General features: G+C 36.1%; 1 protein-coding gene across 3 annotated transcripts in view; it reads left to right on the top strand.

The window, feature by feature from the left end:
• tanc1a (tetratricopeptide repeat, ankyrin repeat and coiled-coil containing 1a) overlaps positions 1-12,621 on the top strand; it is a 115,243-nt gene that overhangs the window by 46,599 nt on the left and 56,023 nt on the right. For all 3 annotated transcript variants that reach the window (XM_052025217.1, XM_052025300.1, XM_052025382.1), the window contains 5 exons: positions 682-942; positions 4,347-4,469; positions 5,747-6,028; positions 7,842-7,993; positions 11,758-11,989. In XM_052025217.1, coding sequence (XP_051881177.1) covers positions 682-942; positions 4,347-4,469; positions 5,747-6,028; positions 7,842-7,993; positions 11,758-11,989 — 1,050 coding nt within the window. The remainder of the gene's footprint in view (positions 1-681; positions 943-4,346; positions 4,470-5,746; positions 6,029-7,841; positions 7,994-11,757; positions 11,990-12,621) is intronic.

Raw genomic sequence — 12,621 nt, 5'->3', positions numbered from 1 at the left:
CAGTCAGCGCCTCCTTCCCAGGGCACCAATGCTCAAGACGAGAGGTCATGGCTTTAAGGTTATGGGTGGGAGGTTCAGGGGAGATGTCAGGGGGAGGTTTTTCACCCAGAGAGTGGTTGGTGCATGGAATGCACTGCCTGGGGTGGTGGTGGAGGCAGATACATTGAACAGGTTCAAGAGCTTGTTGGATAGGCATATGGAGGAGTGTGGGATGGGGGGATATGTGGGAGGAAGGGGTTAGGTAGTGTGAGGGTGGTTTGATGGATGGCACAACATGGTGGGCCGAAGGGCCTGTTTTGTGCTGTATGGTTCTATGGAAATTATGGAATTTATAGCAAAGTGGTGAAGTTACTGACCTAGCACATATAATACTTGATTAATTATGCTTGGATGTGAATTTGAAACTGGAAAATTCAGTTTATTAAATAGATCTGAAATTAAAAGCTACTTTCAATAATCATGTCCTTGAAACTACTGGATTAAAGTGCATCTTGTTTTGGAAGGAATGTGATATGCTGCAATTTTAAAAGTGCGTACGTGTAGTAGACTTTTGTGCTGATAAAAATGAAAACATCATTCTTCCAAGCCATTCAATGCCAGGCCATGTAGAGATGGGCAATAAATGTAGGCTCTTAATGAGAATGAATTTTTAAAAAAAAATTGATATCCTTGAATTTCTAGCTACAGTAACCAGTTCATCTGAAAATGAAGAAAAAGGTGGTTCTAGTCTAGAATGGAACAAAGATGGAAGCATGAAGGACTGTCTACAACTTGGTGTCACGAAGAACTTAAGAATTGAGGGGAGCTTGGTTGAAGCAGAAGAAGATGCACACAGTTCTGCCTTAAGTCTGTCAAAAATAGAAGTCATTTTAGATGGTTCTGGTGCTCATTTGAACCAGTCTGCATCATCATACCTGCTCCCACGACCTAATTCAGTTGCTGGTATGTTCATTTATATATTAATAGGCAGAGGTAAAGTTCTTTCTTAGATTAAATATGGAAGAGGTATTGAAATGGAAACTATAATGTTAAAAAAAAATGCATAATGGTAAATGTATCCTTTGCACCAGTATGAGCAATCTGAGTGAGATCACTGACTTGGGGATAGCTGTCAGCAGTTTTAGATGATCGATTTGGTTTCTTTCATGATTGATACCTAAAGTTATGATAAAGATATTGTTATTCTGCATTTTATGTAAAAATGTATGATTGTGATCTGGATATTTAAAGAGGAGAAACCAGCAGTGACTTTCCTTTTTCTTATAATGCTTATTTGGAGAAAGTTCAATTTTAAAACATTTTGCAATAATCCCAAATTTAAAAGAGAACACTTACTAATTTCAGGACATTTTGTATTTAACACATCTATCTACAATATTCCTCATTTATTTGATGTTCTAATAGTCCATTGCAACTTTCCTGGACAGGAGATAATATACACATGTATGTACTGGATTTTTAAATGCAGTATGTATGGTGGATTTTGTGTTGACCTACCTGAGAATGTTTTGGGCACTGCTGCTTATTTAACTTTCGGGCTGTGCTTAACATGGGAAGAAGAAAATAAAATTGGCTTTGCTCTATTCCCATAATGCACATTTAAACCTAACCTCAAAAGAACAAGATTCTGATGAAAGGTCACCGACCTGAAACAACTTCACCATTAATGCTGCCTGACCTGTTGAGGTTTTAAGCATCTTCAGCATTTTGCTTTTCTTTTTACTCCAAAAGGCATTCTTTGTCTGCTTGTTGACAATTATTTTTGAATTCTATGATTCACTCTAATGTCCTCTAAGTATTACTGCCAGTTTGTGATCATTTCTTTGTAATTTTGTTCTATGATATGTACCTTTTTAGGTTCTACATTATGACTGTACAAACTCATTTGCGAAGATAGGCAAATTAAAATTGTTGAGACCTCTTGTTTATCTATTCAAAACATGTGTTTTTTGAAAAAAAAAACCCAAAAATCTGGCAACACAATCTTTTGAAATAATTGTTTTAGAACTAAGAAAATTCAGTTGAAACTGTTCTTTGATATCACTTAATTATGATTCAGCCTTTGCACTGAATGGTTACTAGTTACCAGGAAATTAATTTATTATCAGGAACCAATGAGTAGAAATCACAGGAAGTTCAAGATGAGCTCTTGTGGACTGAAAGCAGATGCTTTACAAAGCAGTTGGTCCTGAGCTTCCTGTTGCCTGCCACTTTGATTCTCCATCGCATTCCCACTCTGACCTATCTGTGGCATTTGGCACTGTTTGAAGGATGCCCAATGCAAGCTTAGGGAACAGCACCTCATCTTTTGTTTGGGCATGTTGTGACCTTTTGGACTTTATCTCAAGTCCTCCAGCTTCCAATAACTCACTTTCTTTGACCATATCAAAACTGGCATTTTTTTGTTGCAGTTAGTTCATCTGAGTGTGATATTGACTCATTTTTTCCTTCACCATTAGAACTTTCTGACCTGCTGTCTGTAGCACATTACATTTTGACAATTTCTAACTGCCCCATTAGTGGCCATCCCCACAGCAATTTTGGCTCTGATATTTCACAAATACCTTTTAATCTATCCAGTTCTCTCACCACTTTCTCTGAACTTAAACTAACCGCTATTCCAATTCTTGTGAAGGGTCGTCAACTTGAAACATTAATTTCAGAAACATTTTCTTCACCTCTGCCATCAGATGTCTGAATAGTCAATGAACCCAGGAACACTATCTTGTTATTCCTTTTTTTTTTGCACTATTTATTTATTTTTGTTATTTATAGTAATTTTATGTCTTTGCACTGTACTGCTGCCACAGAACAACAAATCTCTCATCATATAAGTCGGTGATAATAAATTGGATTCTGATTCTTTCCATGGATGCTGCCTGACCTCGAGCATTTCCAGCATTTTCTGTTTTGGCCTAATTCTGTGTATTGAGTTCCATGGTGTCCATTTTGTTAATGTCCCATTGCATAATAGGATGATGTGGGATAATCATGGGCTCTAATATGTGAGAAATAGAAGATGAATTGAAATTGTAATACCTTAATGGTATTCATTGCTTGTGGTTGTGCTTTATTTGATAAATTATATTTTGTCATTTGGAAGTTGTTACTGACATACCACAATTTAATGTAATATATGTTTCCACATTATTGCAATTGACATTTTCTTCTGTAATGGTAGGAGTTCTAATTAATATCATGTTAATAAGGATGAGGGTTTTTTAAGGTGTGGATTCAGTTGATGATGATGATATCTTTATTAGTCACATGAAATGCATCTTTTGCGTAGAGTGTTCTAGGGCAGCCTGCAAGTGTCGCCATGCTTCCAGCGCCAACATAGCATGCCCACAGCTTCCTAACCTGTAGGTCTTTGGAATGTGGGAGAAAACTGGAGCACCCGGAGGAAACCCACGGAGACACGGGGAAAACGTACAAACTCCTTACAGACAGCAGCCGGAATTGAACCCGGGTTGCTGGCGCTGTAAAGCGTTACGCTAACCACTACACTACCGTAAATGTTCAAGTGTTGCCAGAAATAAGAGCTGCTGATATCTGGAACAGTGAAAGGGAAAGACTTTTTAATACAAAAGTTGACTGAGTACTGCAGTTTAAAGCAGTCTGATGCATACATTAGAGTGATTATAGCCTGTAGCTAGCAGGGATTCCTAACTTCTACACTCGGCCAGAACTCCTGTATGTCTTTACTATTTTCATTCATTGTGACAAGAAAGGGAAAGTGCTTGTCTGTTCTTGAGCTATGATTGATTTCAGGCCAGATCATACCCACATAAAGTATGAATTGCACTGTTGCAGAATATTATTTCTTTAAAGAGGCTTTCAAGATTTATGGGGATCCTTTTATTCTGTGGCTTTGATTAATAAATTCAAGGAAATAATCGTGTCTTCTATTCTCATGCACATGTTTTGGGATACTGGCATCATTGCAGAATATGTGCCACGTATAATTACAAGTTGAATATTGTTGATGTCTGAATTAAGTCACTGATGCAGAAGAACTATTTCATTATGCAGCAGTACTGAGCTTAAAGGGGCTGTTGAACCATATCAAATTGAATGGTTTGGTATGTCTTTGCCATTTCCTTCCTATCTGCTGCTTTTTACTGTTAAGCATGTAAGTATATGTCTTGAATAACATATGAAACTGCAGAAACAATATCAGATGGTAGCAAAATAGTAAATACATTAAACGTATTAATCTGTGATGTTAGCCATATTCTACATGGTGTATCATCTGTTAATTATACACTCATATCTTTTAAAGATGTATGAATATGTATTTAACAAATATGATGACACCACACGGTTTAACCTTTTTATTGTCACAGCAACTAGCTCAGCAAAGTTGGAGGATTTGAATTATTTGGATGAAAGGAACACACCACTGCGTACTTCTATTAGAATGCCCTGGCATAATACAGCTGGAGGAAGAGTACAGCAAAATATAAAAGGTTTGGATTATGTGCTTTTTGAAAACAAATTAATCTTTGTTTAAATTAGACGTTCAGTAGTATGGTCCATTACATTAAACAAAATATATTTTCTAATCTTAATTATTGCGAAACCTGAAAGTTATAGAAGAAAAACTAAAAGGAAATTAGACATACTAATTTTTTTTGCTTTTCTGAGTTCAAGTTGAAATGGAAATATTTATGCATTATTCTGCTTCTGATGTAATGTTCTTAAGTACATTACTTTCTCCTATAATTTATTAACATTGTCTGAAGCTAGTAGCTTCAACTATCTCTGAAGGGGATATGAATCAGTTAAGCTGCACTTCAAAATTGGAACTCTCTTTTAAGTCTTATTATCATGTTTTTTTTGTGTTGCTCATATCTTTAGTTGCTCTTTCCTCAAAGTGTCAAAAGCTTGAAAGCACATCCTGGGAATACTTTTAACCATTATAAGTATACAACTTGTTGAATGTAATAATCAACACTATATTCAGTCTTGTATGTAATTTTAGATAAAATAAATGGAATATACACAGAAAAACAGAGAAGGAGTTAACAAAAGCAAATGATCAGTTACCAGAAAAAAAATTTTGCTTTTATTTTCCAATTTTGAATATAATCATAATCTGTGGAAAGATCTGTCTACTTGGTTACAAAGTGAAGATGCTAACCATGAGCTTAATTTTATGTGCCATTCTTGTATTTTATTTATTATGCTTTAACTTTGCACATGCTAATTTGTGTCTCAATTCACAATACTGATTTTTAATGTTTCTGTGGAATGAAATAGATTGTGTTATATTTGAAGCTGTTTATCCAAATGTGGATATATCGTGAAATTGTTAAAATTAGTGATTTTTTTGCACCATGAATGGAAAAGAAGTACTGTGACATATTTCATTAATGATTGTTATCTGTAATATTTGTAATGCAAAGTTTTTGGGGGGAGTTTGGGGGTGGATTTTGTTACTCAGTCAGAATGTCAAGGTCAGCTGCCACTCAGGGCCTTACCCCTCAGCTCTGGATCCTTATGGGCCTCCCTGATTAAGTTAAGATTTCTGGGTAATTAAATAAAGCAGTTTAGTTTTCTTTCTTGTAATACATTAGTTTAGTTTTAAACTTGATGGGCAAAGATTTAACTTTGATTTTCTACTACTACGGTGAAATATTTTTTTGAAAACAATCTGTGCTGGCCAAAAATTTTGCAGTAATGTTCTGAGCAAATTTTAATGAGATCTAACTGCAAAAAATAATCCAATGTTTGTTCTTTTTAGCACGATTTACTCCCTACAAACCAGTTGATATTATCTTAAAGCCATTATTGTTTGAGGTGCCAAGCATCACAACAGATTCGATATTTATTGGTCGTGATTGGCTGTTCCAGAAGATAGATGAGAACCTTAAAAATGAGGCATCTCCAATGAACAAAGGAACAATAATTGTTGGAAATGTTGGATTTGGGAAAACAGCCATTATTTCCAGACTGGTGGCACTGAGCTGTCATGGAGGTCGAATGAGACAAATTGCATCAAATAGCTCCAGTGTCTTCTCAAAAGGTGAGTTACTTAATTGCAATAGTTGAATTATGGTGGGGCTATACCAAGGACCATCTTAAAAATGAGGTAATGCAGACTTTGGCCAAATAAGTTCTCATATTCTGCTAGCAGAGGAATAATGGTATTTACAGATAAATGAAATGGATGCACTACCTGGAAGTAAACACCATGCTAATATCACTTAATGTAGTTGTATTTAAATAATAAAGATGGTCACATTGCAAATTATGAAATATCACCATTCATGACATATAGAATGTATGACTAAAGTCAACATTGTAGAGTACAGCAAACATTTTTTGTGCTTTGAGAAGGGGCCTACAGATGTGTACCGGTTAGCCATATCCTTTGATTGTTGCAGATGCAAAATAGCTGCTGATGCCTGAAATTTGAAATATAAACAGAAATTAGTTGAAATACTCAGCTGACCGCTGATGCATTTTATAATCTTCATTACTTAATATTGCATTCAGTGTTTGAATATTGACCACTGCTCCTTTTCTTTGGAAAGTGAGTGTAATTATTCAGCACGGCTCCTCAATATGTATCTTTGTTTCTTTGCCATTCCTTTTTAATGTTCATCACTCTTCCTGCCATTCCTTTTGTTCTTTCCTCTCATCTCTCTCATTCTAGACCTCTACACTTGTAACATTTTCTACTTCTGATAAAAGGTCATTGGTCTGATAAATTAATTCCATTTTTCATTCCTTAGTTGCTGCCTGATCTGTTATTTTCAGTATTTCCTGTAGTAGCTTCCTTTGTTGTGATATTATATATTTATTTGTTTGAATTTTTCATATACAGTATAATTAGCTTTTAAAGCTTGTAAGGAACAATTTTTTATTTGACAAAGGATTAACATTAGATTTTTATTGAGGTATTCTGCCCAAAATAAATAGCTCAATATTTAAATGAAAAATGGCTGTGGTTTATCATTTATGCCTTCAAACATAGTCTTTGAAAGATGCCTTATTTTTGTTTCCTATCAGATTTCCGTACATTTCCTTTTTGAGCAAGCACATTATTTTGTTTTATGTGCTAAACTTATTTTTTGCAGGGATCAGGAGAAATAATCCCTGAGAGCATGTCATTGTTTTAGTTATTAATGAAAATGTTTTAAAGAAATTAGTTGAAACTTGGTGGAGCAGGAAATCTCATGCAATAATTAAATTTCCTTGTGCTCTTCAGGTGAAATATAGTTTGTGAGAATAAATTGCTGAAAGTGCAAGCTGGTGCAGGGTGGTGGAATTAGATTGGGTACCTGTTCATCAGCTGGCGTGGACACTGTAGGCCAAATGGCCTCTTTCTGTGTCATACATTTTCTGAGATTCTGAGACTTTACCATGAGCCAAAATTTTTCTTTTCAACAATGCTTTTCTGCCCTGCCTACATGATATTGAGCAAGGCCAGCTGATTAAATCAGGACACTATTGGCCAGTATATTCAGATTTGTGGGTCATAACCAGGCAAATGCAGGGCAGTAGGATATCCAAGCAGCAAGTGCAGATGTGGGACCTCTCAGCAAAACCCAGGTTGCAGGATGATTAGACTATAATTGCAGACAAATCTTTGTTTTTTTTCTGCACACCTGGCCAGTTACTTTAAAATCCAAATTATGTTAACATTAAAGGGTAATTGTTCAGAATTTGAGACCTCTTTTGCTAGTGAGATTTTGATGCTTGGGTCTTTTGCTTTGTGAAAGACTTGATGGCCCCTTTAACAGATTTTACTTGAGAAATCAGGGAGACATGAGGTAGATGTTGTTTGAATATTTTTTAAAAAATTACAATTAACCTACTTAAATTGTTAATAGATGTGGACCCAAAACAGGACCTTTTGATGAACCAACCACTCCAAATCTCTTCTCCCTTTCATTGTACTGTCACATTGGGCAATGAGAATTATTCTGGAACATCTGAATTAAAAACACAAAGGGAAGAAGCTTTGAAGAGACTTGCAGCACAGGTATACTACAACTTTGGTACTAACTTTTCAATGCAGAAAAACTTGCTTTTGCTGTCTCTTTTCAGAAAGAGGGCATACATTTATGGTTTCCAGAATCTTTGAAGTAGTTTAAGAGTGGTATTGCACAATTCTATCTATCTTTGTTCTGAGAAAGAAAGACCTAGGATGCAACAAGAGGCTGTAATTTTCTGGCTATTGGTTTGCAGTGATTGGATGTCAAATATTCCTTTTTCTTGAATTGCATAATCTTTCCCAGCATTAAGGGAAGCACATTTCATGTTTCCATCCCATTCTGCAATGAAAGTTGAAAATCTGTGGCTTTATTGATTTTCATGTTTATAGAATGTTCATTGATATTTCTTATTCATTACTCTGAGAAAATATTTTGTTTGCTAATTCACTATTTTGGTAATATGTCAACAAAGTGCAGTAAAGAATAAACAATTTTGTTCATAAGAGTAAATGAATTCTATAATTAAAATTACAAACCTAGTTTTAAACAAAAAATAATGAAATGATCTATAGATTGGGAATAGCATCCATTACGAAAGATTATCGAACTTTTGCTTGATTTGTCCTTCCCACACAAAATGAAGATATCCCCTGCCACTCCCCCACAGTGATCTCAGTTGTACCCCAGTAAGTTTGATGTACTTGGCTGGTACCAACAGAAGACTCGGAGGTGATTAGCATTGCATGATGATTGAGCTTCGCAAAGATGGTGGATAGATTTTTAGATTATAAGTAACATATATTTGTTCTGTACCATGGCAATCTGATGAAAGTAGCAAAACTAAAATTTGCAAGTTGCTACGGTTGCATTGTATCATCCCACTGCTTTTTGATAGTTTTACAGTATTGGTACTTCATAAATTGATGAATGATTCTACCGCTCTCAACGCATATAGGCGTCCCCCATGTTATGGACATTCAGGTAACTGAAATTCACCCTTACAGAATTCACAAATCACTACCCAAAAATCTTGAGGTAGGGAATAAAATTGTTCTTACAAAATTTATTTGGGGAAAAATAAATAGGAAATGCAAAAGAAACAACAGATTTTGTCAATTTTTATTTTTAGCTACTCAATACAGAGTTGACATGGAGAGGATATTTCCAGTAGTGCGAAAGTCTAGGACCAGAGGGCACAGCCTCAGAATAGAAGGACATCCCTTTGGAACAGAGATGAGGAGGAATTTCATTAGCCAGAGGGTGGTGAATCTGTGGAACTCATTACCACAGACAGCTGTGGAGGCCAAGTCATTGGGAATATTTAAAGCAGAGGTTGATAGGTCCTTGATTAGTAAGGGCATCAAAGGTTACAGGGAGAAGGCAGGAGAATAGGGTTGAGAGGAAAAATAAATCAGCCATGATCGAATGGTGGAGCAGACTCGATGGACCAAATGGCCTAATTCTGCTCCTATGTCTTATTATTCCAGAAGTTTCGAGTCTCGCCTCCCTTTCTGTCCCATCCAAAAGTTGAGATTATGTAAAACTGCTCAATCTGTGCTTGCTTACTTTGAGTGGCTACGGTTAACTAACATCTTGATTTTAAAGTTATCTTTGTTTCAAATTCCTCCGTGATCTTATGACTATAAGTTTTCTGTGTTACTTCAATTGTGGCATTTTGATCACTGCCCAAGTTTCTCCTTGTATGACTAAGTGTCAAAGATTGTTTGATAACTCTCTTGCAACGTGTCTTAGGTCTTTAAGATACATTAAAGGCAATATATAAATAAAAGTAATAGCTATTTAAGCACCTATGCTAATGATCGAGTTACCAACAATGTTTGCCTATGTGCTCAGCCTTGGAACTGAAAACCTAATCACAGAATGCTTGGGCAAACTCAATACTCTGATTTGGGAATAGCCTTCAATTAAAGTCACCTGTGTTGTGAATCTATCCTTTCATAAGTGACATAGGATTTTCCAAATCCAGTATGTTTGATTCTCTTCTGCCCTACCCACCTGCCCCCCCCACCCCCCCCACAATTCCACTTCTTGCAACTTGAATACAGTGATTTTGTTAGCAATTGATATTGCATTAATACTACTATGGGGCTTCTCTAATAACATGACAAAATGACTGATGTTGTAAATAGTAGCCTGTTCCTGTGCCAATAAATTATCTCCTCAAACTCTGTGTGAGCAGAAATTAGTTAAAATTGTAAGGACAATTAATGTAGATAGTGGTTCAGAATACTGTGCATCCTTGAGAGTTAGCTGCAGTGTTTGTATTTATGAAAAGACAGAAATCTTGCACAAGTGATATTAATGATTTTTCTCCATATTTTACATTTAATATCTTTTTAAGCTGTGTACACAAACGGGTGAAGTAGCAAAATGACGGCAGAAGCTAGGTTGAAGGAATTACTTAGCCAGTTTTAATCATTTAGCAGTAGTTGCTAATTCTAATTGCATAGAATTGCAAAATGTTTACAAACAAGTCTATTTAACCCAACAACTCTGTCAGCATTTATGATCCTTGTAAGTCATCCCAAACCTCTCAATCCCACCCCTTTGGTTATATCCTTTGGTTCCTTTCACTTAAATGTTTAAATGCATTTTGAAATGCATCAGCAGCTCCATCTGGCATGGAACTCTGCCTTCTCACAAGTCTGTGTGTAAAGTTTCTGAATTTTCAATTGGTTTATAAGCAACAAAATTATTTATAGGAGTTTGATCTTCCTCCACAAATGGTAAAATTATCTCTGTCCAGTGCCTCCTCAAAAGCAACTATGGTTACCAAATAAAAAAATTCTAACTTGATAGGTTTAGAAAATAAAGTACCTGGTTTTATGAGTTTGCTTATAATAATCTTGAATGTGTCAAGTGAATGGCATTGTTTTTCTGTTAGCTTTATATTTTGCTACTTGATTATGGTTGTTTTTAGTTTCTACTGACACAAAACTTTTAAGTTTGAATTCTGTAAATGGGCTAGCTGTTGTACTTGTCTAAATAGAACTGTAATGTTATGCTGGCAAGAGTTAGCAGGATGAGAGTGCTGGTTGTGACCACTAATGAATCAGACTTAAGAAAGTAAATAGGCAGATTTGTGGATTGAAAAATTCTGTGATTTATTAGGATAGTTGGGGATTGTTAAATTACTTGCCAAATCTTTTGTAAGTTTTTGTATATTTTTCAGACCCTAGAGCTAGACAATCATGGACGCAGAGTTGATTTTGACTGCCAGGAAGTGTACTTTGCAGATTATATTGTTTGCTCTGACCTTGAAGTGTTCTGCGCTGCAAGATCAATTGTTTTGCAATTCTTCAATTCTAATACATTGGCTAAGGAAGGATGCTTTTTTGAAAGATTAGCTGTGTGTTTCCTCATTTTGCATATTTGAGGCCCACCTGTTTTCCACTCTCTCAAATCTTGCTGGCTGTAAACTTGCCCTGTGATAGTTGCTTCACAACTTGCTCTGATTACTTTTGCTGGTGTCCCAGTTAGAAATGTCACTTTTGACTGCCTGTTTATGTAGTTAGCTCTTGCCTTTACAGGCTCACTCCTTTATGCATAACAATTCTTGACTATCAAAGACTGAAAAAGGGAGAAAAGTTTATTAGTCACAGGAAGTGAGATTTGAAGCAGGAGAACCAAAGAAAGGAATGTGTGAAGCAATATGGGAATTGGATGCTAAACACAATTATAAGATGAACATGCATTTTAAAAGGTAGAACTCATTTATAAAATCATCCCAGTTTATCGATTAAGAGCCATCAACACAGGAAACTTAAATCTTTTTTTTTTGAAAAAACAGGTTGTTGCATATCACTACTGCCAGGCTGACAATACTTACACCTGCCTTGTACCAGAATTTGTCCACAGTATAGCAGCTTTGCTTTGTCGTGCACCTCAACTAACAGCCTTCCGAGATTTGCTGCTGAAGGAATCGCACCTTCAGAGCGTGCTCAGTCTGCGTTCTTGTGTCCAAGATCCAATTGCTGCATTTCAGAGGGGGATTTTGGAGCCACTTGCAAACCTGATTAAGGGTAAGTTCTTTTGTACAGTAATGGTTGCAAAATGTTTATATTTTTGCTGAACTTTTATTTTAACAGGATGATCTTTAAGAAGTTAATGTTTTTTTCTTTATAAAAATGTATTGCAAGCATTAAAAATGAAACATTAAAACATGCTATAGTAGGGCACTTCATGGGGTACCCGGAGATGGATTTCTGCACATATTTCCTTGTGACACAGGTGGACATTCAGCCCATCATGTCTGCTGGCTCTGAGTATTTCCACCAGTCTCATTCCGCCACTTACTTTACTGTAAGCTGTTTTCAATTACCTGCCGATCAATTCTTCCCTAACTCTCCTGTAACCCATCTACACAAGAGACAATTTACAGTAGTCAGTTAAGCTGCCAGCACATATTTGGAATGTGTGAAGAAACCGGAGCACCCAGGGGAAACCCACATAGTTACAGGGAGAATGTACAAGCTATATACAGTCAACATCTGAAGTCACGATCAAAGCTGGGTTGCTGTAGCTATGCAGCATCAGCGGTACCTGCTGTACTACTACACTTCCCTGACAAAATCACTGGAACTGAGAATTGATAAAGGTGCAGCAAGGAAAATGGAACCTCTCGGACTGTAGTGAATAATGGGACAAACAGTGC

Source organism: Pristis pectinata, chromosome 1 (genome assembly GCF_009764475.1).
Source record: "Pristis pectinata isolate sPriPec2 chromosome 1, sPriPec2.1.pri, whole genome shotgun sequence".
Classification (NCBI taxonomy): domain Eukaryota; kingdom Metazoa; phylum Chordata; class Chondrichthyes; order Rhinopristiformes; family Pristidae; genus Pristis; species Pristis pectinata.
This window is presented reverse-complemented; position numbering and strand designations above follow the sequence as displayed.